Source organism: Callospermophilus lateralis, chromosome 5, assembly GCF_048772815.1.
Source record: "Callospermophilus lateralis isolate mCalLat2 chromosome 5, mCalLat2.hap1, whole genome shotgun sequence".
NCBI lineage: Eukaryota > Metazoa > Chordata > Mammalia > Rodentia > Sciuridae > Callospermophilus > Callospermophilus lateralis.
In genome coordinates, this window is record NC_135309.1 from 61,000,248 (window position 1) to 61,025,995 (window position 25,748).

General features: G+C 36.9%; 1 protein-coding gene across 1 annotated transcript; it reads right to left on the reverse strand.

Moving 5' to 3' along the window:
• Positions 1–23,003: 23,003 nt before the first annotated feature.
• Positions 23,004–24,398, reverse strand: LOC143400392 (sperm motility kinase 2B-like). The gene has a single exon (XM_076857634.2). It carries the CDS (start codon positions 24,396–24,398, stop codon positions 23,004–23,006), a length of 1,395 nt encoding a protein of 464 aa, XP_076713749.2.
• Between the last annotated feature and the right edge of the window lie 1,350 nt (positions 24,399–25,748).

Genomic DNA, 25,748 nt, shown 5'->3' on the forward strand with positions numbered 1-25,748 from the left:
ATCTAAAATTCTGTACAAAAGTTGACTGAAGGAAGGTCATTATAGGCCACTAGACAATAAGAGTTTCAGGAGATACACTATGTAGATAATTACTTAAAAGACTAAAAGTTGAATTTAATTGGAAATATGATTATACCTTTCTTAGGTATAATATGATTAAATTGTGCCTGAAAATTTTTATTATTTCCAGAGTATCATCATTCATAGTAATCATTGTGAGGAGGAGATGGCATAAGGACAGGAGCCCAGCCTCTGAAATGTTCTGAGCTGAATTGGCAGTCTCCTTCAGCTTTCTTACCCAGTTTCTCTTCTGCAACCTTTGAGCAGCTAGTACTGAATTACTGGCAGAAATTTAAAATTCATGTTTTTGAAGATAAATACAGGCATATATTTTCAAACTCATATTTCACATATAAAAGGTCAAAACTTGGCTAACACTTAGAGCAGCTTTCCTATCTTTCTTGAACTGTTGGCTCTTTTCTGGTTCAAGTGGTTTTGGGTTACAATTCCAAGGAAGATGTAGCCAGTCAAGTGGTGTGATCTCAGGTCTACCTAGGAGTCCCGGTTTACCTGAATTCTCCCCACCTGCTCTCTGGTACTTGAAATTCTCTTAATAAAGGACCTAGATTTAAATTCCACACTTGAAGATAAGAGAAATGGGGATTAAGACACAAATACTCCCTTTGAAAGAGCAAATTGACTTAAAGTCACACTAAAATATCTGGTTATATCAGATCCTTGACTCAAAGCAGGTTTTGTTATCAAGGCAAGGGGAGAAGACATAACTTCGTGGAAGGAAATATGTGAAAACTATTTCCATTTTTTCCACCTAAAAGCAAACTCACTTTAGTTACATTCAAATGTAGATGGCTTTCTTTCATTTAATAAATATAATACTTCTCTCTTTTTGTTCTAGAAGGGTTTGCTCTGAATTAGTAGATCCTTTAATTGCATCTCCATTTCCTACTCTGGAAAAGAAAATTACAGAATAGAACATAGAACACTGAGAAAGTATGTGTGTGGCATTGCTGAGCCTCTGCATGATCTTCAGAAAAAAATCTTTTTTCAGTACTGGGGACTGAACGCAGGGCCTCATGGTAGAAACTGTTATGTAAAAACAGAGGTGCCTGAAGACAAAGATATTTTTGCAATTCACAAGTAAGTAAATCCTGAAAACTTGTTAGTGTTGTTGGGAAATATTCCAGAATAGGTTATTAAAAGATAGGGGAATTATTGGGAAATAATACTGGCCAACAAATACATTGCTAGATTGTGTGCATGTACAAATATGTTACAATAAATCCTGTCATTATATACAAATATAGTGCACCAACAAAAATATGGGAAAAATAATATAAGCTGAACAAAAAGATGGGGTTATGAGTTTAAAAAGACAACTAGTAATCGTTAAATTTATGGGGGAGATTGAGAAAAGTAGTTTGGATTAATATCCTTTCTTTATTATGTGTCAAAGGCATAGTTCTCCCTAAATTCAATAAAGTATTTGATTAACTCTCCAAGTTACGATGGAGAAATCTGATTTGGAAAATAGTATGGTTAGGTGGATTTTATAACTTGTTGGAGAACCATGTGCAAAGATCAATTAAGATCATGTTATCTTTGGCACTGTTTTATTCAATATTTTAATCATAACCTTGATAAAGTTGTAGATAATGGAAAATAGCAGGTTATCTCTGAGATGATGGGATCAATGTTCAAAATTCAATGAGTGAAAAAAATAAAAAAATAAAATTAAAAAAATTAAAAAAAAATTCAATGAGTGGCCCTCTATACTGTCAAACTCAAAGTATAGGAGTAATTTAGGACCCCACATCATATTGCACAGATTTAAGTTAGATATGGCTGAAGAGAAAGGTATGAGAAAGATTTCCATGAGAAGTATCATAGGCAAAACTACCATGGACAAAACTGGGACAGGTCTGTTCTACTCTGTGCTCCTTAAATCATATAATTTGGTATGTTCAGGACATGATGCCACATTTTAATTGGAACACAACCAGATGTCCCCCAAGGATAGGATATGAAGTAGTTAAAAAATGTGGTTTATATTGTGAAATTTTTCTCTATGTAAAATTTAGATCTCTCTCTCCTCTGAATACTTTGATATGTGGAAATGGTCATTTGTTAAATTACCATGCACATTTCCTGGAACTTTAGTTGATGCTGAAGGGTCATAGTTTTTATTTAATAGGACACTATTAGGGATTCTTCCTATTCACCCTGGATTAAGAAAAGCCCAGGAATTCAGCTCTGATGAGTTAAAGAAAACCATTTTTAGTTCCTTAAAAATTAGGGCAGAAGAATAGAGAGAATGAATGATCTATTGTATATCAGAAAACTGTGGAGAAATCCAAATTTTGATTTCATATTGATTATTAAGAACTTTCTTGAGTTCTATGCGTCCATGATTTCTGTCCTTTTGTCTATCACAATGGTAATTTCCAGTTTATTTTTTCTATATTGTACCATTGTTCATCTGCAGCCTCTGTGAATACACTCAGGATATGCCAAATAAAATTTTAACTGACTTATTTTTTTATTCTACCAAGTAAAAACAGCCTAAATACTTTACAAAGGAAGAAAGGATTTATGTTTTATAGAAAGACCATAGGAAAGAAAACCTGGAAAGTTTGAAGTGGCCCATTTTTTGAGCTGCAAAGCCAAATCCTGTTTTAAAAAAACAAAGCCCAAAACACTTGGCTTGGATGTTTCTTTAACCTCTGTTAACTTAAAGGAACTTTATTTAAAAATATAATTAGGAAACACACACTAGCCATTTAATAGCACAAAAAGGAACAGAATGGTAAAAAAAAAAAAAAAATAGCAGCAATTATAGAACTTGCCATTCCAGAATCTACAAGGTAAAGTATTAGCAACCAGAAAGGATAAAGTTACATATCCTTTTGTTGCTGGCACCATCAAAAAAAGAAAGAGAAACTGGGAAAATAAAGGAATAAGGTCTTTGCAATTTTGTGGCTTGGGTTACTAAGCACTTACAATAAATAAAACTTAAAACACCAGTACATCATCTAAGAAAGCTATGTATTAAAAACCAGAAAGAAATTTCAGGAATAAATCACTATTTTCCCAGAAACTGAAGTAAATTATTTTGTAGGAACAAACTACTCTGAATAATTTGATCATACAAAGCAGTTGTGCTTGTTTTAGCCCAAACTCTCAAAATTCTATTGATTGGATGATAGGATAAAACCATAGGTTGAGTGGGAAACAATTTAAAGTGTACCAATGATGTTTATGTGTTCACTCTTTTTAGATTTAAGTGTCATCATGGCCAGAAATTTTTTTAGACATAAAATTCTTCTGATAGGTACTGAATCTCCCCATAGGAAAATGTTTTGCAGCCCCTCAGGAGGTAATTAACCTATGATTAAAATATAGGGAAATTATTAACCTGCAGTGTGGTCAAAATGAAAACAAAAGTTGATAATTTAAGAGGTATGATAGTTTTCATTATAACTTAGCTAGGTTATAGCTAAACATAGATAGTAGCTTAGAATTCCCAAAGCATAATGAAAAGAAATGTGAGCAGAGCTTACAAACTTCACTTTTATGCATTTGAATATTTTGTCTGTTCACACAGAGACAAGAGAACTAGCAGAAAACATGAATGAAAACTATTAGTGCTCCTGTCAGTGTGAGAGAGTACAAAGATAAGAGTTATTCTGGAAATCAATAAAATTAACATTGTCACACAAACACAAGCTTCTAATTCTGCTATCATGGGTAGGAGACCTTAGAAATAGCATATGGAAATCAGCTGTGGTGACTTAAGATATCCCATTCTTACCAGTGCAAATGCTGTGGGGGACAAAGTTCCCCAAAGAGAAACTACTAGACTTATTCTTGGATTGTCAAGAAAGAAAGGATTATATACAACACTCTAAAAAATGATAAAAATGTTACTATTAATTAAAAAAACTTTTATTTCCAGATGTTTCAGGACATTGCACTTCCACAGAAACTATGATAAGCTTAGTAAAGCATCTGTAGAAGTAATTAAATTTAGTGGAAGACAGATGAGAAGTTTGCTCCAGTTAGAAAAATACAGTAAATGCTTGGCCATTTCATATAATAATTCCCAAATGCACGGCATTGCAAAGACAACTGTGCAATAGAGTTATTGATCAACAGATATCTTGGATCTTGGGAACAAACTATCTCATAAATATGCAGATAATTTTAATTAAATTTCTATTGCTAACATTTAGAATGTTCTGATACAGAGGAAATTATATAAATCACTAATATAAAATGTAACGAATATTTACTTATGGAAGAATTCTTACGGAATTTTTCCTGAGTCATGAGCTAGAGCATGGTTTATAGCTAGAAGTCCTTTGTATGTCTACCTTATTACAAACTCTCTTCAACTTTAGTGACAAACATTGTGCGGCTTTCTCTTTGATAGGTTTGCTCTTTCTGGTACCTATCTAAGGAAAATAAATTAGTTTTTTATCTTATTGATATTTCCTCAAGTAGGATGCATATATTTTTCTTGCTCCATTTTTATTTCAAATTTATGGTTGTGAGATTTCTTTGTGTTTTGGGAAACATCTGTAGTAAGGATTATTATTTTTACGTAATATTTCATTATGACTCTTGCAATGTATTTTTCCATTCACCTGTTATTGGATATTAAGTTTACTTTCTAATTTTTTAGCTATGATGATTAATTCACCAATGAGTATTGTTAGATATGTACCTTAGATCACATGTACAAAAATCTATGGTAAGTATATCCAAAATAGAATCACTGGGTAAAAGGATATGTACACTCAACTCTATTAGATAATGCCAAATTTTATTCCAGATGGTTCTACCAAGGGGTATACTTTCCAGCTGTTTATGAGAGTTCTTGTTTTTCCTCACTTTCACTGACAATCAGGTTTGCCAGGTATTTTACTATTTTCCTATTGAGGAAATAACTATCTCATTGTGATCTTAATTTACATTTCCCAAGGAATAAGTTTGGGTATTTTTCATGTGCTTAATAGCTATTTGAATTTCCTCTTTTTGATGTGTCCATTCAAGTATTTCATCATGTATGTGGGGAAGAAAGAGAGGTTTCCCCATTTTCCTTTTGATTTGTAGGAGAAAAAAAAATACACACACACACACACACACACACACACTCACACACACATATATAAATATATATATACACATACATATATATGTATTTTATATATATATATGTATTAAACACTAGAATTTTTTCAATTTAAAGTGTAGCAAACACTAAAACAACAACAACAACAACACATATCAGTGGCTTATTTTGGTTTTGTTCTGTGGTGTTTATTTATCAATTTTTATCTTAAAAATAATATTAGTTTTCTTATTATTATGCTTTCCTTATCCTTTAATCATGTGTATATTCTCTTATGTTACCCTCTAAGTCTCTGGAAGGGTTTGTGTAAGGTTTGAATTTTTTCCTTAGATTTTTGTTGCAACTTGCTGATAAAACCATTTGAGTCTGAAGTTATCTTTGTGTAAAATTTTTGAACTACTGGTTCACTTGACTAATGGTTACAGGCCTGTTTAGGCTTTCTAGTTCTCCATGAATTTGTTTTTTCAAGTTATATTTTTTTAGGAATTTGCTCACTTCATTTGTATTCATATGTAAGTGTATTAATAAGGTTACTTATTACATTCTTTATTATCATTTCATGCCTGGAACACTTATAGTAATGTAACTTAAAAATCTTGCTATTGGATTTTTTTTTCATTCTTTTTTTTCCATTGGGTCTTATAATCTTACAGTACTTTTCAATCGCTTGTTTCAGAGAACAAAGTTATGGCTATATTTTTCTTCTTATGTTTGCTTTCCTTATTAGTTTTGTCCTTCAAATTATTTCCTTTATTTTACTTTGTTTGGGTTTATATTACTTTTTTTCACAAAAAATGTATGTGTTTCATGCTTAGTTGTATGCATGGCTCATTAATTTCAAATTATCTTAATTTTTTATTTTAACATCATAGGAAATTACCTTCTAAGAACCACTTTAAATACACCACCAAAGTTTTGTTATATTACCTTTTCTTTATTACTTAGTTAGTATGTTTTATATTTTATTTTATATTTTTTTCCTTGATCTATGTAGGGTAGGGTTCTTATTTTCAATCAATATTATGTTTTTCCAATAGTATATTTCAATGTTCTGTTTGACAAAATATTCAGTTCTATAAATAAATAATCATGTTGACTCTTCAAATTGTTGAATTGGAGAAACATAATATGATGAAGTAGATAACATATTAGTTTTTCAAAGAGGTTACTATAAGAATCAAACCACGTGATGCTCAGGAATGCACATCCTCTGACTGTGTCTTGATTGGCTCCTCATTTCTAATTCCTGAATCTTTTATTTGGACCTCTTGAATATCAGGATGAGTCAACAATGAAATTCTTTACACATTTAAACCTATGTTCTGCCCATTCCCTTCAGCTTCATGTTTTTGCTGGCTCTCATCCTCAGTAGGGAATGTTCTTTTTTTAGACCCCTTTGACAACTAGGCCTGGAAGTGGCATGAATGTGTGCCTCTTGACCTCCTTGTTGATGTCTCATGAATGTACCTTGCTCTTCAAAATCTCTTTAGTGTTCAGATTATCAAACTATTACCAGACATTCTTTGTCGCTTTCATCTATATTTCTCCTGATTATTCTTTCATAGTTTTCAGAAGCTTTTAGCTCTTGATTCTAGTACATTCTATAATACTGCTCCTATAATTTGTTGAATTAAATATCCTTCTTGATGATCCTTTCAAAATTCTGCTCTACAATTTGCCTCAACTCTTTCATTGATCCTTGCTATACTTGGGCTGCTCGTCCTATGGTCATACCCTTAAACTTGTTACTGTCATCCTTCCAAAATAAAGTTTTTAAGCATTCACCTAACATTAACTCCTCTTTTTCCTTTTATTTCTTCCAGTATTCTGAAGTAAAGGCTGTTTTTGTTCCACTTACTGCCCCTTAACCCAACTGTGTTCACCTATAGTCAGGGTTCTCAGTATGCAGGTAGATTCCCATCACCATCACTTGTGTCTTTCTTATTCCCTGTGTATCTCTTCTTCGCTGAGAGTCTTCCATATCTGGTGTCCCAAGATCTTACTCCACTGTAGTGAAGCACAATGCAAAAAATTCTGGGAGATGACACAAAGCATCTTCATGGGTACCCCAACTAGTGGGGATACAGCCGATGAATAATGCCCCAGCCTCTCTGTCCTTTGGTAGGACAATTTTGAGGCATGTTGTCCCTACTGAGATTGACCCTAGCTGCACAACTTTGCTAGTTTTACTGGCTTTCTTTATTCATTCCCCGTTTCTTAATTTCCTTACTTGTGCCTCTTTAGATTGCCTTCTAAATACCCTCACTGCATTTAAATCTTTGTCTCAAGTTCTCTATTTGGGGAAATACATCCATTTCTCTTCCTTCTCACTTAAGAAGCCATGATATCTAATTATATTCACTCCCTAGCTCATGCCCCCATTCTCCTGCCCTTCCCAGTTTTTGGTCTAGAAAGTACTTGCCTGAGAAGACTTTGACCTATGTTAAACATGACTTTTTGCACTGTTTATCCTTTTTCTGTGTTTTATTATCACAAGTTTATCTATCTGTTTCCTCCTACTAGATAACCAAGAAATCAGGGATATTTATTTTCTTTACTTCTGGGTCCAAAGTGCCTAGAAAGATGGCTGGTATATAGAAGGGCCTTTATGAGTTTGACTATTTTAGATGCATCATATATTTAAGAACAATCACCACCAATATTGTTGTTGTTGAAGTGGTTCCATTTAAACCAATTTATCTGTCAAACGATAAGCTGCCAATTGATTTATTAGCCATACTGATAAAAATCTTTGTTGACATGGGATTCAGGCTGAAGTTTTCACTTGGAAAGTGTTGTCCATGTGACAAAATAAGTTAGAGTGTTCTTGAGAAACGCTGGGTTATAGTTTTGTCAGCATACTCCAAGGAACTCTCCCTGAGTGCTGCAAAATATTAGGAGATCTAGAACTCTTGTTGATTGCCTCTAGTTCCCCAAGGACTCATTCTAATTCAGAGTTAGAAAACCAGTGATTTGCAAGGCAAACTATTGGGATTTCTAGGGATTTCAATGACACCAGGAAATAATGATTATATTTTGTATTGACAATTGTCATTATCTTTAAAGCATTTAGGAGAATATTGTATGATTCTGGAAAAAAAAAAAAAACTTGAGAAGGGCATATGGTAAACTTAATTCCAAAATGAGAAATACTAAATGATTGACTCAAAGCAGCACAGCTCATAATAGAGTCAATAATATTACTTTAGTCTATTCATATTAGTTCTACCCCATGATGCCTTATGCTTAAATAAATCACAGACAAATGTTAGTTAACTTTCTATCAGTATAACAAATACCTCAGACAATCAACTTACAAAGAAAAAGGTTTATTTTGGTTCACAGTTTGGCATTTCCTTCTATGATTAATTGGCTCCATTGCTTTTGGGCCTGTGTTGAGGCAGCACATTATGGTGGAAGTATACGGCAGAGCAAACATGCTCACCTCATGGTCATGAGTGACAGAGAAAAAGAGGGAGAAACTGGGGTCCCACAATTCCCTTTGAGGGCATGCCCCTAATGACCAGAAGACTTCGAACAGGACCCCACTTCTTAAAGTTTCCATCCCTTCTCAATTATGCCAAACTGTGGACCAAGCCTTTAGTCCAGGGACCTTTGGTGAATATTTATGATCTAGACTACAGTACAACCCTAAAAATGCTTGCATAGTGAAGGTTTGCTGCATTATCAAAAAGAAATGTGGCATTAAAAACTTATCCCATGAGTGGAAGATTAAAGAAATTCACAGTCTTTCTGTTCTTCCTTCCATTAGGAAGTAGAGTGTATTTGTCTGCTTTAGTTTCTGGGTTGGCTTTAGTGACATACTTAACCAACAGACTAAAATTGAAGTCAAATTATAAGGCAAAGTCATAGGAGTCATGTAACTTCTGCTTGATGTGTGGGACATGCACCCTCAGAGCCCTGAGTTACTATATAAGAAGTCAGACTACCCTATATGTGGAGAGAGCCAGAGACTGAATAGAGAAGGGGAGGTGCCCATCAAGTCCAGCCTTCTGCCATCTGCCTCAAAACATCATCTCTGTTCCTCTAGATCTATCCTGCTGTTAAGTGATGCCAAGTGGAGCAAAAGAATAAGCCATGGAGCCCCGATTGGACTTCTAACATGTATTTATGAAATAAAATAAAATGGTGTTTGGTCATAGAGTTTTGGAGAAACTTTGTTACATAGCAATAGTCAATCAGAACATGAATAAAAGAACAAACTGTAAATCTCCAGCACTAGTGTTCACTTAAAAACATCCATTCTTTCTATTCTCAAATTATCTCTTGAGGCTTAGTTGTTGTTGTGAACTCTGGGCTCCCTTGAACTGACTACTTGTCAGTTTACCAGAGATGTTTGGAGAAATAAACGTTGGATCCTTTCATCCTGCTTTTTCATCATTCTAGAAAGACCCTCTAGACCTCCTATTGCCTCCATCCTGTTTTTTTCTTGGTTATCTGCAAATCTCCCCACTCTCTCCCATGACTTCAGTACGCCCTTCTAAATCTTCTCCTTTCCTTCCATTGTTGTTAATGCCAGGGACTTCAATACTCTGTATTCTTGATGCTTCTGTTGCTCTGGTCTTGTGATTATCAAAATTCACTTCTCTATGTGTGGCTGCCCCTGATATAGCCCTTTTCCTCTTCCTCTTTGCTGGCAGAACCCTCCCTCACAATTTTTTGCTCATACTTGCCACATGTATACTTTTTGAGACTTTTTCTATGTGTAAGCATTGAAAGTTTATTAACAATAAACCCATTTGGTAATTCCACTTTTTAGCAGTAATCGGTTTAGACATTAACCTGTGAGTTTGTATATCTCAGAATACATTCAGGAGACAAAACTATATATAATTATTTTAACAGAGCTAACAAAAAATTAGTTGTGGTAATGTGGCAAAACAAAAACTGAAATTGTTTTGCCATTCCTCTAGAAACTTACTGATGCCACAAGAGAGAAGAAGCATTTTTAAGGTTATGTTGAAGTGAAAGCAAACAGGAAGGAATTAATCCCTTCTTTCTTGTAGCCTCACAGTCTCCCTTTAGCACCTTCTATTGGCAGAGTTTAACAGGGAGTAAGAACTTGCCATTCCCAAGCATGCCCCACCTTTGGATAGTTCCATACTCTGACTACTCCCATAGCTTCAGAGTGGTCTCCATTCTTCATGGTCCAGCTCACAATCTACTACTTCATTTTACGTTACAATTTAATGAGACCTTTTCTCATTTGCATACTTCTCTTATGTTAATTTTTTGCCTCCTGCTTTAATGAGTAATGTTCCTGCCTTGACTCATACATTAAAATCATGGCATCACTTAACAGCAGGATAGATCTAGAGGAACAGAGATCTTGTTTTGAGGCAGATGGCAGAAGGCTGGACTTGATGGGCACCTCTCCTTCTCTATTCAGTCTCTGGCTCTCTCCACATATAGGGTAGTCTGACTTCTTATATAGTAACTCAGGGCTCTGAGGGTGCATGTCCCACACATCAAGCAGAAGTTACATGACTCCTATGACTTTGCCTTATAATTTGACTTCAATTTTAGTCTGTTGGTTAAGTATGTCACTAAAGCCAACCCAGAAACTAAAGCAGACAAATACACTCTACTTCCTAATGGAAGGAAGAACAGAAAGACTGTGAATTTCTTTAATCTTCCACTCATGGGATAAGTTTTTAATGCCACATTTCTTTTTGATAATGCAGCAAACCTTCACTATGCAAGCATTTTTAGGGTTGTACTGTAGTCTAGATCATAAATATTCACCAAAGGTCCCTGGACTAAAGGCTTGGTCCACAGTTTGGCATAATTGAGAAGGGCTGGAAACTTTAAGAAGTGGGGTCCTGTTCGAAGTCTTCTGGTCATTAGGGGCATGCCCTCAAAGGGAATTGTGGGACCCCAGTTTCTCCCTCTTTTCCTCTGTCACTCATGACCATGAGGTGAGCATGTTTGCTCTGCCGTATACTTCCACCATAATGTGCTGCCTCAACACAGGCCCAAAAGCAATGGAGCCAATTAATCATGGATTTGAAGTCAGGATGAATAAGGTCCAAGTCCCAGGGTTTGGTCCTTAGGTATATCTTAAATTGTCTAAGTCTCAATTTTCTCATGTGTAAATTTAGAGACTTGAAGTTCTCGCACAGTTTTCTCAATAAAACTTCTTTAGTGGATACTTGGTATATTTTAATTATCTCTCAAAAAATATTGTATGCAAGCATTTGTTTCTCTAACATACGTATGTATGAAAAATCAAGGTATAGATATGTCATTGGCAAGGGTTCTCTATAAATTTGGTGAATTAAAATGAAAATAAAGAGAGAGTATTTTCTTTTTCTCCCCCAAGAAACGAGAAATCACATTACTAGATTTCTTTTTATTCTTTAGCAGAATGAGAGGCTGAAACAAGTGGCTCATTTCAAGAATGATAGACTCTTAAGGTTGTAGCCATTGAGAGTTGTGCTCAACAATTTTGGATTTATTTTTATTAATAAAAGTCAAAGTCCCATCATCCATAGATTTATGAATTATAAGTAAGTCATGAAGAGATTTAACATAGGTTAAAAGTGGTCAGAAGTTATTGTTATGTTTTACTCATAGCACACATACCTAGAAGACTCTCAGAAAAAAACTATAGAATTCTGATATTGTTGAATTTGGGGGATCCAACGAAATCCCAGGGATTTGCTGGTAAATCTCCTGTTCTTTCAGAAACTTGCTATTAATCATTATAAATAGAATTTTCCTTATATTTCTGCAGCTGTTTCAGATTGGAAGTGGTGTTGCCCCACCAAATCTGGCTCTATGAGAGCCTATTGCATTCAACAACAATGAAAAGGAATGAAGGAAAATATAACCAACTTGGACATGAACCAAACTGAATGGGAATCAAATTCCTGCATTTTTATTCCTGTTATAGACAGAAAATGGTCTGGGTAAAATAATGTAAGTTTGCATACTCTAAAGGGAATTTAATTTGCCTGCGTCTAAGCTGTTTCTAAAATATAGTTAGGTGGGGTAAGGGATTAGAGTAAAGAAGAGTTTTGTGGATAGGTTGGAAAGAGAAGAATGTCAAATATTGAAACCTAAATTGTACATGCGTAGTTTAATGGGTCTTTGCAAGCAAAGCTTAAATTTCTCTGCTCTGCGTTAGCATTTTTTAAGAGTGAATTGCATCTTTCCTAAAAGCAGGTTTAACCTCTGGTAATGAGGATATAATCTAATCTCCTGCAAGAACTATATTAGGAAAATAAAGGTAGTATTATTCCACATGGTTTGAAAGTGAATGGAAATTGTATCCCCAGTTCCATCAAGATTGGCTTAACCACCAATGTAAATTACTCTTATTTGGTTATTGATGTCATATGTTAATGCTTTTTGAAGCAAAAACAGACAAGTAGTTCAGCTTTATAGTGAAGCAGGCCTGGGCCTCTGCTCCATTACTAGCTGGGTGATCCTGGGGAAGTTCCTCAATTCCTCAACCTCAATTCCCTCATCTATTATAGGCAATTAGGCATAGGTTGCAGAGTTGTAAGTGTCCTGTAAAGTGCCCAATATAATTCCTATAATACAGAGGAGATGCTTGATGAGTGATAACTAGTATTGTTATTATATTTTCTAGTGTTTACATCTGAATGATAGGTTCTAAAGAGGTTCTGATAAAAAGGTAAAAACATGTTGCTATGAACGTAATATGTCAGAAGCTAAATTCATACTCTTCTGTACACTAAATAGAGTAAAATGAATCTGTAGAAGGTTTCTATGCACTTTCACTCTGAACTGACACATAATTCTGAGTTGCCTTTTCGTGAAGTTATTACTATTTTCTTGTTTCTGTACCAAGCAAAGCTGATGCTTCCTTAGGCCTCAGATATTTGTAATATTGTTTTGAAAAATACACACACACACACACACACACACACACACAGATCACTTTTGGGGAGTCTTAGGAGGAGGTAAAACTATTAAACAAAAAGGTTTTCTGTATGCTATCTTTATTTTTAAGCTGAACTGGAAATTATAGAGCTTGGCCCTTCTACTCTGTTAGTCCCTTGAAGTTAATTGGGACTAAATTACACAGTACAAACTTGGACAGGAGATTCCTAGGAAATGTTTCCCACTCACTCTCTATAACTTATTATTCTACAGGCCAACTTTGAGAATTGCAGAACTGAATAAAATTTAGTTGGGTCATAAATAAGGTAATGTGATACAATTCATTCTCACAAGTTAAAAAATTCCTCTTTGATTCGAGTTCCTGTGGTCTGAGTCCAATGAGGAGCAGCTAGGAATGGATGGGGTGTGGATGCGTGGGAGGTGGGAATCCTGATTCTTTGTAGATGAAATGATTCTCTGTATTCTGTTCTGATTCATGTATGTGCCCAAGGAAATAAGAGCCAAGAGGTCACTTCATTGGGTATATAACAAATGTAGCTTGTTAACTGTCATTCCACAGTATTCCAACATCCTTATTCTTTTTCATTTTTTGTTTGATCATAATATATTCATTTTTCCCGGAAGGAGGTTTTAATCATATCAAAGTTATTTTCTCACCCTTTTTTCACCTCCTTCTTTGTAATCTCATGGTTGACTGGAAAAATGAATAAATAAATTCCTAAGAGGCTAAACCCAGGGCTTTTTGATAGTACAGAGGGAATCCAGATGTTCACCCTGCCCCCCAACTCCTATAAAGGGTTTCATGGAATTTGTTACTGGTCATAATATGCCTCCTAAGAGAGAGCATCCTTTTGCAGTTTTACAAGTAAGATTAAATTAAATTTCCACCTTTTTCTTCAAATAACAGATGAAAAACATATATCTTTTAGTGCTGTCGTCTTACCTCTACTGACTAGATCCTGTGTGCTCTCCTTGAAGCACGACCTCAAAATGATGTGTTTTTAAGAAAGACATAGCCAAGAATGTTCATTTATTTTTAAGTCTGCACCATTGTGCTTCTGCTACCCCGTTTATTTTTAAGTCTACATCATTATGTTCTAGATTATGAGACCCTTCCCAGTTGACCCCCATCACTCTGTTCTGCTGCCCTTAGGGGAAGGATGTCACCAGTGTTAGACAGTAGAAAATGGGATAAGGATTCATTTTGACAGGATCTAATTTAACTCTGAGAAAGTTATTTTTTTTGACTAGTTTTAGACAATTATGTCTCACGGTAGAAATAGGCTTTTTTTTTTTTTCTCCTAGAATTTTTTCAACTTTGAAGCATGCATTTTAATATTCTGTTTATGAACTATTCTTATGGCAGTGAAGAAGAGCATTCATAAAGCTCATATACTCCTCATAATTCACTAGAACTGTGAACTGTTTTCTTATATGAGCCCACTCTGCAGGGAAATAACCTAATGAACAAGTGGATCTTACCCTGTATCTATAATGGCATTTAAAAAAATGAAGTTCTTATCACAATCTTCTAAGGAAATGCACACAGACACTAAGCCATAGAAATTCAAGCCAAATAAATAAAAAGGAAGAATAAATGAGTTTTAAGGAGTTCCAGAAAATAAAAGGGGGTGACATACAGAGAAAATCCCCAAAGCAGAACACTCCTAAATTGGCAGAGGAATCCAAGCAGGGAAGTTAATAAAGTTTATTAGTTTAGAAGCTGATTTTGGGAGACAAGCCATTCTGACCCTCATTTAATGGATGAATGAAATTCTGAAATTTGAGATAGGTCTTCATGAATTTCAGGGTATCAACTAACAAATAATAACACAGCAGGACACTTGCTTTAAAGAGTCTGGACGTTTGAAGTGTTATCATTTGTTAGTAGGTTAGTAATGGTAGCAGTTTTTAAGATAAAATCTTTTAGAAGCATAAGTTGGTTTAAAGTTTGTGTATTTGCCTAAGTGACTATGGAAATTTGGTATACAGCATTCTATTTACAGAGAAACAAAAGGAGAAATTAAAGGAATGTATAAACTATCCAAGGTAAAACTGTCCAAGTTTTTCTGAAAATATAGGTTATGTTTAGAGAATAAAAAGTTTCAATTATACATTCTGACTGCCAAGAAAGCAAACACAAGCAGATATATGAATCGATGATACTGTTGGTGTTGCTTTACCTAAAACAGACCTTCCCTCTCATATCTATTCTCACCTTTGAGATTTGGGATTAAGATGCTATTTTCACATTCTGAAATAAGGGATTAATAGTTCTCCACTGTTATTCGTCACTCTTTATAGTTTTATTACAATGTTACATTGAGAATGTAATATATCATGTAAAACTACACATCAAAGAATTAATGAATAAAAAGATGTAAGAAAATAAACTCTTGTGAGCCACAGAATATATTTTTAAAGTCTTTGTATAAAATACCTTATATGATTAGAAGTAATACAAGGAGGAGACTTAGTTGAACGTAACTTTGTATTAGCCATGTCAATCACAGGAACATTTTGTTCACAGTTTGGCCAATGCACCCAAGACCATTATGCTCTAGACTATGAAACATTTCCCAGTTGACCCGCACTGATTGGACCCGGGATGGACACCTCACCCAAAGGTTGCAATCCACAGATAGAACAGAGCTTAATATATTGTCAGTTATTAAATGTCTTGTCCAAATAGGGGTAGTAGTAATTATCTAGGCCAATCAGATGCTTTGTTTCTCAGGAATTTGATCTGGAATATGAAAAGAATCAAGTAGACAGCAACAAGATACAAAGTAGATTGATAGGGAAGCAAACATTCTCAGAAGAGCTGCAGAATAAGCATGCTACTGAGGTAACCAGAGCTTCCTGGGATACAGAGAACCTTTCAGATCCAGTATCAATGAGGCTGCGTTGAAACTCCTGCCAAAATTCTCTCTTATTGTCATCCATATCTTTACAAGAAACCTCCATTACTAGATCTAGCCTAGGGGAGTCATGGATACTTGAGTGAAATAGTATAAATCAAAAAGGAGGTGAGTTGATTGACATTAAATCAAGACAAGCCTTTATTAATCATCACAGTTATGCAGAACACTGCTATGCACTGGGGGTGTGCCAAGAGGAACGACTTAACTGATTACAGAGATGAGAAATAAAACAATAAACAATATGAAATACACTAAGTACCCTATACTTGATGATCACTAAAAACTCAATCTAGAAAGAGTGTATTGATGGTAGGATTCCAGTCAAGATAGTAGGCTTTGGACACACATGTTCCTGGGCACAAATTCCAGTTGACTCTACAATCTGTAAACTGAGTAAATTCAGGCAATTTGCTTAACCCAGTGGGTCTCAAAGTGTGGTCCCCAGACTTGCAGCAGCAGGTTCACTTACAACACACTGGAAATGCAAACTCTCATGCTATGCTGTATATCTGCTGAGTTGGAACCCTTGGAGATGAAGACAACAACTTTTATCGTATCAAGCTCTTGAGGAGATTCTGGTACACACTAAGATTGAGAACCACACTTAACCCAAGCCTCAGGATTCCTGCTATATGCTGTTTTGAAGGCTAAATGTTTCAGATATACAATAATGAGGTACAGAAACAGGAAATATTTTTTTATTATTATTATTGGAGGGCAAAGCAGAAAGTTGGTTCTGAGCTGGGCTTAGAGGGTGAACAGGATAAAATATATATGAAAGAATTAGAGGTTATTCTAGGAAATGATTATATATATATATATATATATATATATATATAGAGAGAGAGAGAGAGAGAGAGAGAGAGAGAGAGAGAGAGAGAGAGAGTTTTTTAAACATTGGTAACTAAAGTTTCATCAGAAATTGTAGTCACATAGATTTGGGGAAATATTTGGAAGTAGACAAATGTGCATTCAAATCCCTGTTTTACCATTTTGAGGTCTTGGATTATTTACTTAATTGGATTAAATTTACTTAAAATTGGGTTAATAATTATCCTTAAGAATTAATAGGAAGATTTTATATATATAAAATACTTATAGCAGAATGTTTGATATTCCTTAAATGTTGTTATTATTAATATTACAATTGTTATTCTAACACTGTTTTTATAGCTGCATTATTATTTTTTTTCCTGTATTCTTTTTGCTTTATTTTTCATTTGTAAATAGTTAAATCCTTCTTATCCTTCAGGGCTTTGCCTAAATATCTTCTCATCAATGTGACTTCCATGATTACATAAGGAAAATAATAATCCTTGTCCCTGCTCTCTATCTTGGGATCCTGCCAGTTTTTTTTTTTTTTTTCCTTGCTTGCTTGCTCTAAAGCACATCTCCCTAATTAGTAAGCAAGGATATTTGATTGTGGTATTCACTTCTCAAACAGTGCCTGGAATGTTGTTATTAAACAAGAAAAATGTGTTTAATAGATGAACAAATAATTATTGATGCAATTGTCATGGAAGTTATAATGACAAATGGGATTTTCAAAAAAGCATTCAACTTGCATGAAACCACAGTCATTCTCCAAAAACACATCTCAGTTGCACCTGTGTCCAAAGGCAGATGATGAAAGGGACATCTGGAAGCAAGAATAATGTCCTTTTCTTTCCTTTGTGATAATTATATGAAGGGACCAAAACAAACAAAGACATTCAGATATTTGCTGAACTCAACAACCTGCGTGTTTGAGGTAAGTTCCTCAAACATATTCATGAATTTTTTTAGGAAGTTTTTTTTTTTTTTTAAGCAAGTAACAGTGGTTTAAGTTTTGTTAATTCCTACTGAATTTTCTACAGTGTAAGATCAAGAAACCTCTAGTCTTTTTAAAAAGCAGACATTGAGGGGAGATACTTACATTCAACTGAGGCTTAGAATATTTCTCCTAATTTACTTTTTCTTTCCTTTACAAATTTTATAGCTTACTCTAGTAAATGCAGTCTACTAATACATATATTATGCCTTCATGGTTAATATAAAACCATTTGTTTAATTTCATGAAATCTTAGATATAGAAGGTAATACAGTTGTTACATTGCTCTGAAGAACAGAACTAAAGCATTTAACCATAAAATAAAATATGGTTAAATGATATATAGGGAAATCATTTCCTTTCTCAGTGACTTATTTATGGAAATCTAACCTCTGGTGCATAAAAGAATATGCAACTTCATATGATTCTCAATATCTTCCACAGGAAGGGTGTATTGAAGGTGGACACATGCAACTTACATACTTTGAAGTTCATGTTTGAGACATATCAGTCCATTTTCACAAGCTCAAAGCAGCACAGGAAGAAGCAGATGAGGGAGCTGGCATTGAAACACCCCACTTTGAAGACAAGACACTTGGGACTTTGTGGTATTGCTGAGACATTTTCTGGAACTTCCCCCATGCTATTAAAGAAACAAGTGGCCAACTCCTTGGTGACTCAGGCGAACTGTTGACGCTGGTGTCTCAATCACCTGGATAAGGTGGTAGTGCACAGAATTGTCTCTGCTCAGAAGGGTGGGATATAAGTCTCTTAAATTTGCTCCAGTTCTTCAGTGATGACTGGCAGAAGCTGGGCCAGATGTGCACAGGCCTACAGACCTCTTGTAGTAGCACAAAATAGGGAAGGCAGGCCAGGTGAAGTACAACTGAGAGTGGAGAGTCCTATGGAAAAGGCGCTGTCTAACAGGAACCGCAACTGTTCAATTACAACTCAACATTGCCATTGCAAAAGTCCGGATAATGCCAGATTCTTTAGTTTTTTTTTTTTTTTTTTTTTGCAGAAATGCCAAAAATATTTCACATAAAATCATCGGTTTTGTTAAAGAAATAGTTGTTTTTAAAAATGACATAATTTTAGATTTACAGAAAAGTTGCAAAAGTAACCCAGTATAAGTTTCCTAGGGCAATTGGGTCACTCGGTATCTGAAAACAACCAAAACTGACTCTCTTAGTTTGAGGGCCAGAAGTTTGAAAATAAAGTGTTTGCAGGATTAATTCCCTCTGAAGGGAATTAATGTATTCCATGTCTCTCTTCTAGCTCCTGGTGACTGTCAGCAATCCTTGGAATTCCTGGGTGTGCAAATGCCTCACACTGATCTCTGCTTATGTCTTCACATGACCTTCTCTCTGGAACTTCTCTTTTGTATCAGTGTCTGAGATCTCCCTCTCCTAACTCTTACAAGGACACTAGTCTTTCGAATTTAAGAATAACCCTAAATTCATAATTATTTTATTTATGGTTCCTTATCTTAATTTCATCTTTGTAAAGACCCTATTTCCAAATAAGTTGACATTAATAGGTACTGACGATGAGGACTAGCACTTGGACATACTGTTTTGGACATTCGGCCCATTATATCCAGATTCCTCTAATTTTAGCATCTTAAACAACTATATTATAATTATCAGCTAAAATTCAACATTGGTACAATATTATTAAATGCAGATTTATTTGAAATGACCAGTTTTTCTATTGTACAGGAAAGCATTAACAAAGTAGGACCGAATTGGTCAAATCTTGCATGTTCCACAGACCAGTCTTCAGAAATGAATCTTGACTGGCTTCTGGAAGGAAACTCTGAGCCCTTGGGGTATTCTGTATGATAAGAATATTTTTGGTTGCTTGCAGTGAGGCCTTGGGCCACACTGAATTAGACTGACTAGGTTGTTTATGCTAACCACATGATTTATGGGGAGAATCTGTTTCTATGTCTGTGCTTTAAGCCCCATATTGGTTTGACCTTTGGGAGGTGCTTTAGACAAAACAGCTAAGGTCAATCATAAGAGCACTGCATGTGGAAAGGACTGCTCCTGGATATAAACGTGGACACAGGTTTAGGGGCGCATGGCTGACATCAGTATGATCATACATCGTCCCTAGGAGAATTAAAATTTTCTGTGATACCTCATTGGGAGAGGACGGCTAGAGTTGTGTCTGGTCCCTCCTGGACTTTTCCTCATTTGCATTTTCCCTTTGCTGAGCTTAAACCTAATCCTTGCATAGTAATAAACTGTAACATGATTATAACAGCTTTTTCATGTCCTGGTGAATCCTTATGGGGTCACTGAACTTGATGTAGTCTTGGATACCTCCCTAACATTCACTAATGGCCTGCTTTCTGTTCCCACATTAAATCCAGAATGTCCTTTGCCTCTTCAATCAATGATGTTTTAGTCAGATTTTTTTGTTCTGTGACTAAGTGACCTGAACAGCGCAACTGTAGAGGAGGAAAAGTTTATTTGAGGGTCCATAGTTTCAGAGGTCTCAATCATAGAGGAACAGCTTCATTCTTTGGAGCTCAAGGTAAGGCAGGACATCATGGCAGAAGAGTGTGGCAGAGGGAAGCAGCTCATATGTTGGTCAGAAAAGAGGGAGAGGCTCCTATTGCCAGATACTAATATACATCCAAAGCCACACCCCAATTTCCACCTCCTCCAACCACTCCCTGGAACTTCAGTTACCACTTTGTTAATCCGTATAAGGGGATTAAAATCACTGATTGGGATAAGACTCTCACAACTCAATCATTTCTCCTCTAAACCTTCTTGCATTGTCTCATACATGAGCTTTTGGGGGATACCACACGTGAATCACAACATTCTTCCCCTGGCCCCCAAATCTCACAACCATCTCACAATGCAAAATACATTTGTTCCCAAGAGTCCTCACAGCCTCAACAGTTTTGGGATTGCTCAAAGTTCAAGTCCAATGTCTTCTCTGAAACTCAAAGAAATCTCTCATTGTGAACTTCTATAAAATTAAAAGCAGCTTACAAATATCCAATATATAATGGTACAGAGTAAACATTTCCATCCACAAAATTAGGGACATAGAAAGAATGGATAGGATCAAAACAAAGCCCGTGGGTCTGTCTTTCTTGTGGTGATGTTAGAAACGTAAGAAGTCAAAGGGGTTGAGGCAAGGGCAGTGGGGGGAAAAAGGGAAGGAAAACCATACAATGTCTCTTGAGGCCTACACTCTAAATAGGACCCTTCTCATTTCTATCTATTCTATTGGCCAAGAAAGTTACATGGCCAAACTCAGATTCAAGAGGCAGAGAGATGATTCCACCTTTTATTCTAAGGGGAACTATCTAGTCACATGCCAAGAGCTTAACTGCTGGAAAGAGTGAAAAAATGGGGCCATGAATACAATTTTCTTCAGATACCATAAAGAGGAAAAAGACAACCCAGAGAATGGGACAGGTTTGTCACCATGTAACCATAGCACCCATTTTATAGTTTACTTCTTCCCTTGTTTTATGCTACACTATTGTAGAAAACACTACTCTTACTGATTCATTTCATTATTAACGGATAGTCATGTTGTTTCTAGGTCGGGGCTACAATGACAAATGCTGCCAGGTATCTTGAAACATGTGGGCACACATTTCTGTTGCATATGTGCCTGTCAGGGAGTGGAATTGGTTGGATCATGAGATATGCACATTTTCACTTTAGGTAAATAATGCTAAACTCTTTCCCCAATGCTCAGGTCACTTTACACCCTCACCAGCAGTATATGAGATTCCTGTTGTACAATATTCTAGACAAAGTTTGGTGAGGGAGTTGATTTCTGTATATGGTGTTAGGCAGAAATAAATTGTAAAATAACATGGTGAACTAATGATCTCCTATCCTCTTATTGCAAAGACAGACCTGTCCCACCCTCTTCTATCATTTATCAAGATCCTATATACATAGATCTGTTTCTAAATTCTTTATTTTTGTATACACAGTCTATTTTTTTGTGAACAAATATAAATTATATAAATCATATCATTTTTTATATTTCTTGATATCTAGTAGAGAAATACTTCCCATATTTTGGTTTTCTTCAAAATTGTCTTGGTTACTCTTGGCTCTTTATTCTTGGCTCTTTACGTTTTCCCTTTTGTTTTATTAAAGTTTAATTTACACACTACAAAATTTACCCCTTTGTCTATAGTTCTGCTACTATAGTTCTGTGTACTGGGAATTGAACCAAGGGTTGCTTTACACAGACCTACATGCCAAGCTTTCTTGAGACAGGGTCTAAGTTGCTTAGGGACTCACTAAGTTGCTGAGACTGGCTTCAATTAGTAATCCTCTTGCCTCAACCTCCCAGTTTCTGGAATTACAGGTGTATACCTGGCCATCAGTTCTGCTACTTCTGATGAAAATATAAAAATATAGTCAGTTTATCACAATCCAGATTCAGTTCCCTAAAGAACACAGTCTCCCTGTTGTGCTTAGTGGTAGAGAGTTTGCCTATCCTGCACAAGAGCCTGGGTTCAATGTACCAGCACTGCAAAGAAACAATTCTCCTGGGATTCTCTGAAGTCCACCCCTTCTACTTCCAGCCCCTGGCATCCAATGGTCTGTCTTTTTTCCAAAAGCCATGTGAGTGGAAACATGGAATCATGTACTATGTACTTTATGCTAAAGGAAAAAACAGATTCAAAAGGCTTCATAGTACAAAGTATTTGATTTTCATCCGTGTTTTTGTTTATATCAGACTTCATGTTATTGCTGAGACATGAGAAGCATTTTACAGTATGGACATACCATGGTTTGCTTATCCATTCGACAGATAAATGACAATTGAATTGTTTCCAGATTGAGGTGATTACAAATAAAGCAACTATAAACATTTATTTTGAACAATACTTTTATTACAAAATTTGAAAAATATTTAAGAAATGCCTCAGGAGGATGGGAGAAAGGACAGAGGGGCAGGGCAGGGGGAGTGTCCCAGGGGAGCCATCTCTGATGTCTTCTGCAGGTGGGGGCAGAGGAGACTCCTGATGTCTTTGGGCTGGCACCCGTGCAGAGACACCTGAGGTAGTTGGCACATCTCCTGCAGCTGTTCAGAGTCCACTTGACTGAGGCCCAGGCAAGGTGTCAGGATCCACAGAGAACAGGGTCCTCTGGCTGCCCCCTGGTATTGTCTGGCCAGCTCTCCCCTTCATTGCAGATTATCAATCTGGCAGGTTTCTGCCCTCTTACATTGGAGCCACCACATTGCTGACATGTGGTATGCAACAGCACAGTTGTCGGACACAGGTAGCAATCCCCCTAGTTACCCGCTTCCAGAGCTTTCTGCTGGTGTGGAGTTGCCCAGAGTCAGACTGGGAGGCTAACCCAGGTGTGGGGGTTCTTGCAGGTGGGAAGTGGAAGTGAATAGGCGGCTGGCTGGCCCTCCTGAAATGCTTCTGCCCTAAGTGATTGGCCTCCTCAGGCAGAGGAGGCTCACAGGGCAAGGGGTAGGTGCGAAGGGCAGGCTCACTGGGGCTCCTTATTGGGAGGACAGGGGAATGGGAAGGATCCAGGGGGCATGGCTGAGGCTTAACCATGGGAGGCACAGGCTTCCCCTGGAACATGAAGCCCTGCCCCTGGCTTTTCTGGTGCTGAAGTAAGAGGTACGTAGCCATGGCCGCATTGAACTTTCTCTTGGCCAGGGACATCCAGGTCTTGCGTAGATCATAACCCATATCAAACATTATGGTCAGTATTTCGGGGTCTGGCTGTTTGAGGAGTGCCTCATGATAATTAGGGGGTAAATGCCGCTCACCCTGCATCAGCCATATGTGCCGAAGGATCTGCTTGGCTGTGGGCCGCTTCCTGGGGTCCAGGGTCAGCATTTGGTAAATGAGCATCCGTGCTGCCAGAGAAACGTGGGGAGGGTCAGGGTACAATCCCAGCACGATCTGCCGCACCGTCTCCTTACGGGTGGATCCCATAAATGGGAGCTTCCCTGTCAACATAAAATACAGAGTGACGCCCAGGCTCCAGATGTCCACTGGGGGGCCCTCATATGCTTGCCTCTGGATAATTTCGGGGGCAATGTATGAGAGAGTGCCCCAGAAATCCTTCAGTTTCTGGCCTGGTGTGACCCAGGTGCTGAAGCCAAAATCGATTAGTTTGATGTGACCGTTGGCGTCCAGCATGATGTTCTTTGGCTTCAGGTCTCGGTGCACCATGCCCTTGTCATGGCAGTAGGCCACGGCATACACTACCTCCCGAAACAGTCTGCGTGCTTCTTCCTCCTGCATGCCACCCAGCGGGACTTGGTCCAATAGCTCGCCCCCATCTGCGTGCTCCATCACCAGGTAGATATTTCCATGGGTCTCAATGACCTGAAATAACTGGATCACGTTGGGATGCTCCAGGCTCTTCATCATATTCAGTTCAGAGAGGACCTGGAGTTTCTTCCCTTTCTTCTGCAGGACTTTCACTGCCACCTGTGCCCCAGTGAGGCAATGGCGGGCTAGTTTGATCTGGCCAAACCCACCCTGCCCAATGTCCCTCAGGACCTCATACTGGTCCCTCAGGTCCGTACTCTTGCAGGAGCTAGGCCCCTGCTCCACTCCACTACTCTCACTACTCTGGCTATCCATCCTAAGCAGGAACACCAACTAAGGATGCTAGCTTAAAAAAAAATAACAGACTAAAACAACAAACCCAAATTAAAAAAAAAAAAAAAAAAAAAAAAAAAACAAGACAAAACAACAAACCCAAATCAAAAACAAAAACAAGACAAAACAACAAACCCAAATCAAAGAACCAATATCCAAAGACCACCAACAACAACCGCCAACCACCAACCACCAAACGCGCTAACTATCTGGGAGTCCGACAGGTCACCACCAAGAGCTTCCTGTACTTGTGGACAAAAACTCAGCCAAAGCCACTCTCTTATATACCTGCACTTTGACACTTGCTCACAATGGATCCTTGTGACATCAGAGCAAGCAGTGGCCCAGGCATGCCTGGCCGTAACTCCCAGTGGTCATCTCCCTTTTGGGCCTCCAGAACTGCTTTCATTTTTGGAATAGGAATAAGGAGCTCCAGACTTTTTTTTTTTTTTTTTTTTTTTTGCTTTAGTGGGTAATGGAGACTGATATATACTTGTTTAGAAATTAGTATTTCCATAGAAGTTCAGTGTACTTTTGATTTTCATTTGAAAAATCTCTAATAACTCTGGCTTTGTAAGATATCTACACTCAAGGTATTCAATTCCTTTTTTCTTCCAACTTCTAATAACTGCTGTTTAAAAGTTGGTAGTGCTTCAGTCACATGTGATACTGTGACAAAATTCTCTGTTCCCTAAGACACCACAGAGCACCTATGGGGATTAGATGGGGAAAAGTTTCTCATAATTTCTCCATACAGTCCTAAACACAATGCATATGTGTTCCAAAGTGACACTATAATTGATGGGGATGGGTAGAGATGCACAAGAACAGCATTTTGTGGTACCGATGCTGAGGGGAACTGACCAGTACAGAAGCATCAAGCAGCAGTCAAGGGGAAGAACTCCAAATTTTATTTTACAGCAGTGGGCCCAGAGGAAAACAAAACTACAAATTCTGAGCCCCTATGCCCAGTTTTTAACAATATTTATAGGTATCTAGTGTCATAAATTTTCTAGTCTGCCTGACATAGAATTGTGCAAGTGGTTTCTAGAGGTAGCATGTTTAGAGAAGCAGAGTGTGATAAGGAGAAGAACTGGCTCCTCTTACAAGGCCTTTGATAAATTTCTAGTTTTGAGCCCAGAGCCTCCATAGGTTCATTTACACTTCAAAAGGGAGGAGGCCAACTACCAGGAGAAGTTATCTACAATGCACAAGGTAGGGACCCATGGTCCATCAGGATTCCTGGAGAAAGGCTGGGAGAGGGGGGCGGTTGGGACATTGGTTTACTACCATAACATTTTTATAATTTCATTTCATAAACAGGTCTGGTTT

What these genes read in the sequence shown, in the direction of transcription:
- LOC143400392 (XM_076857634.2), bottom strand. Translation starts at nt 24,398, where the DNA reads ATGGATAGCCAGAGTAGTGAGAGTAGTGGAGTGGAGCAGGGGCCTAGC.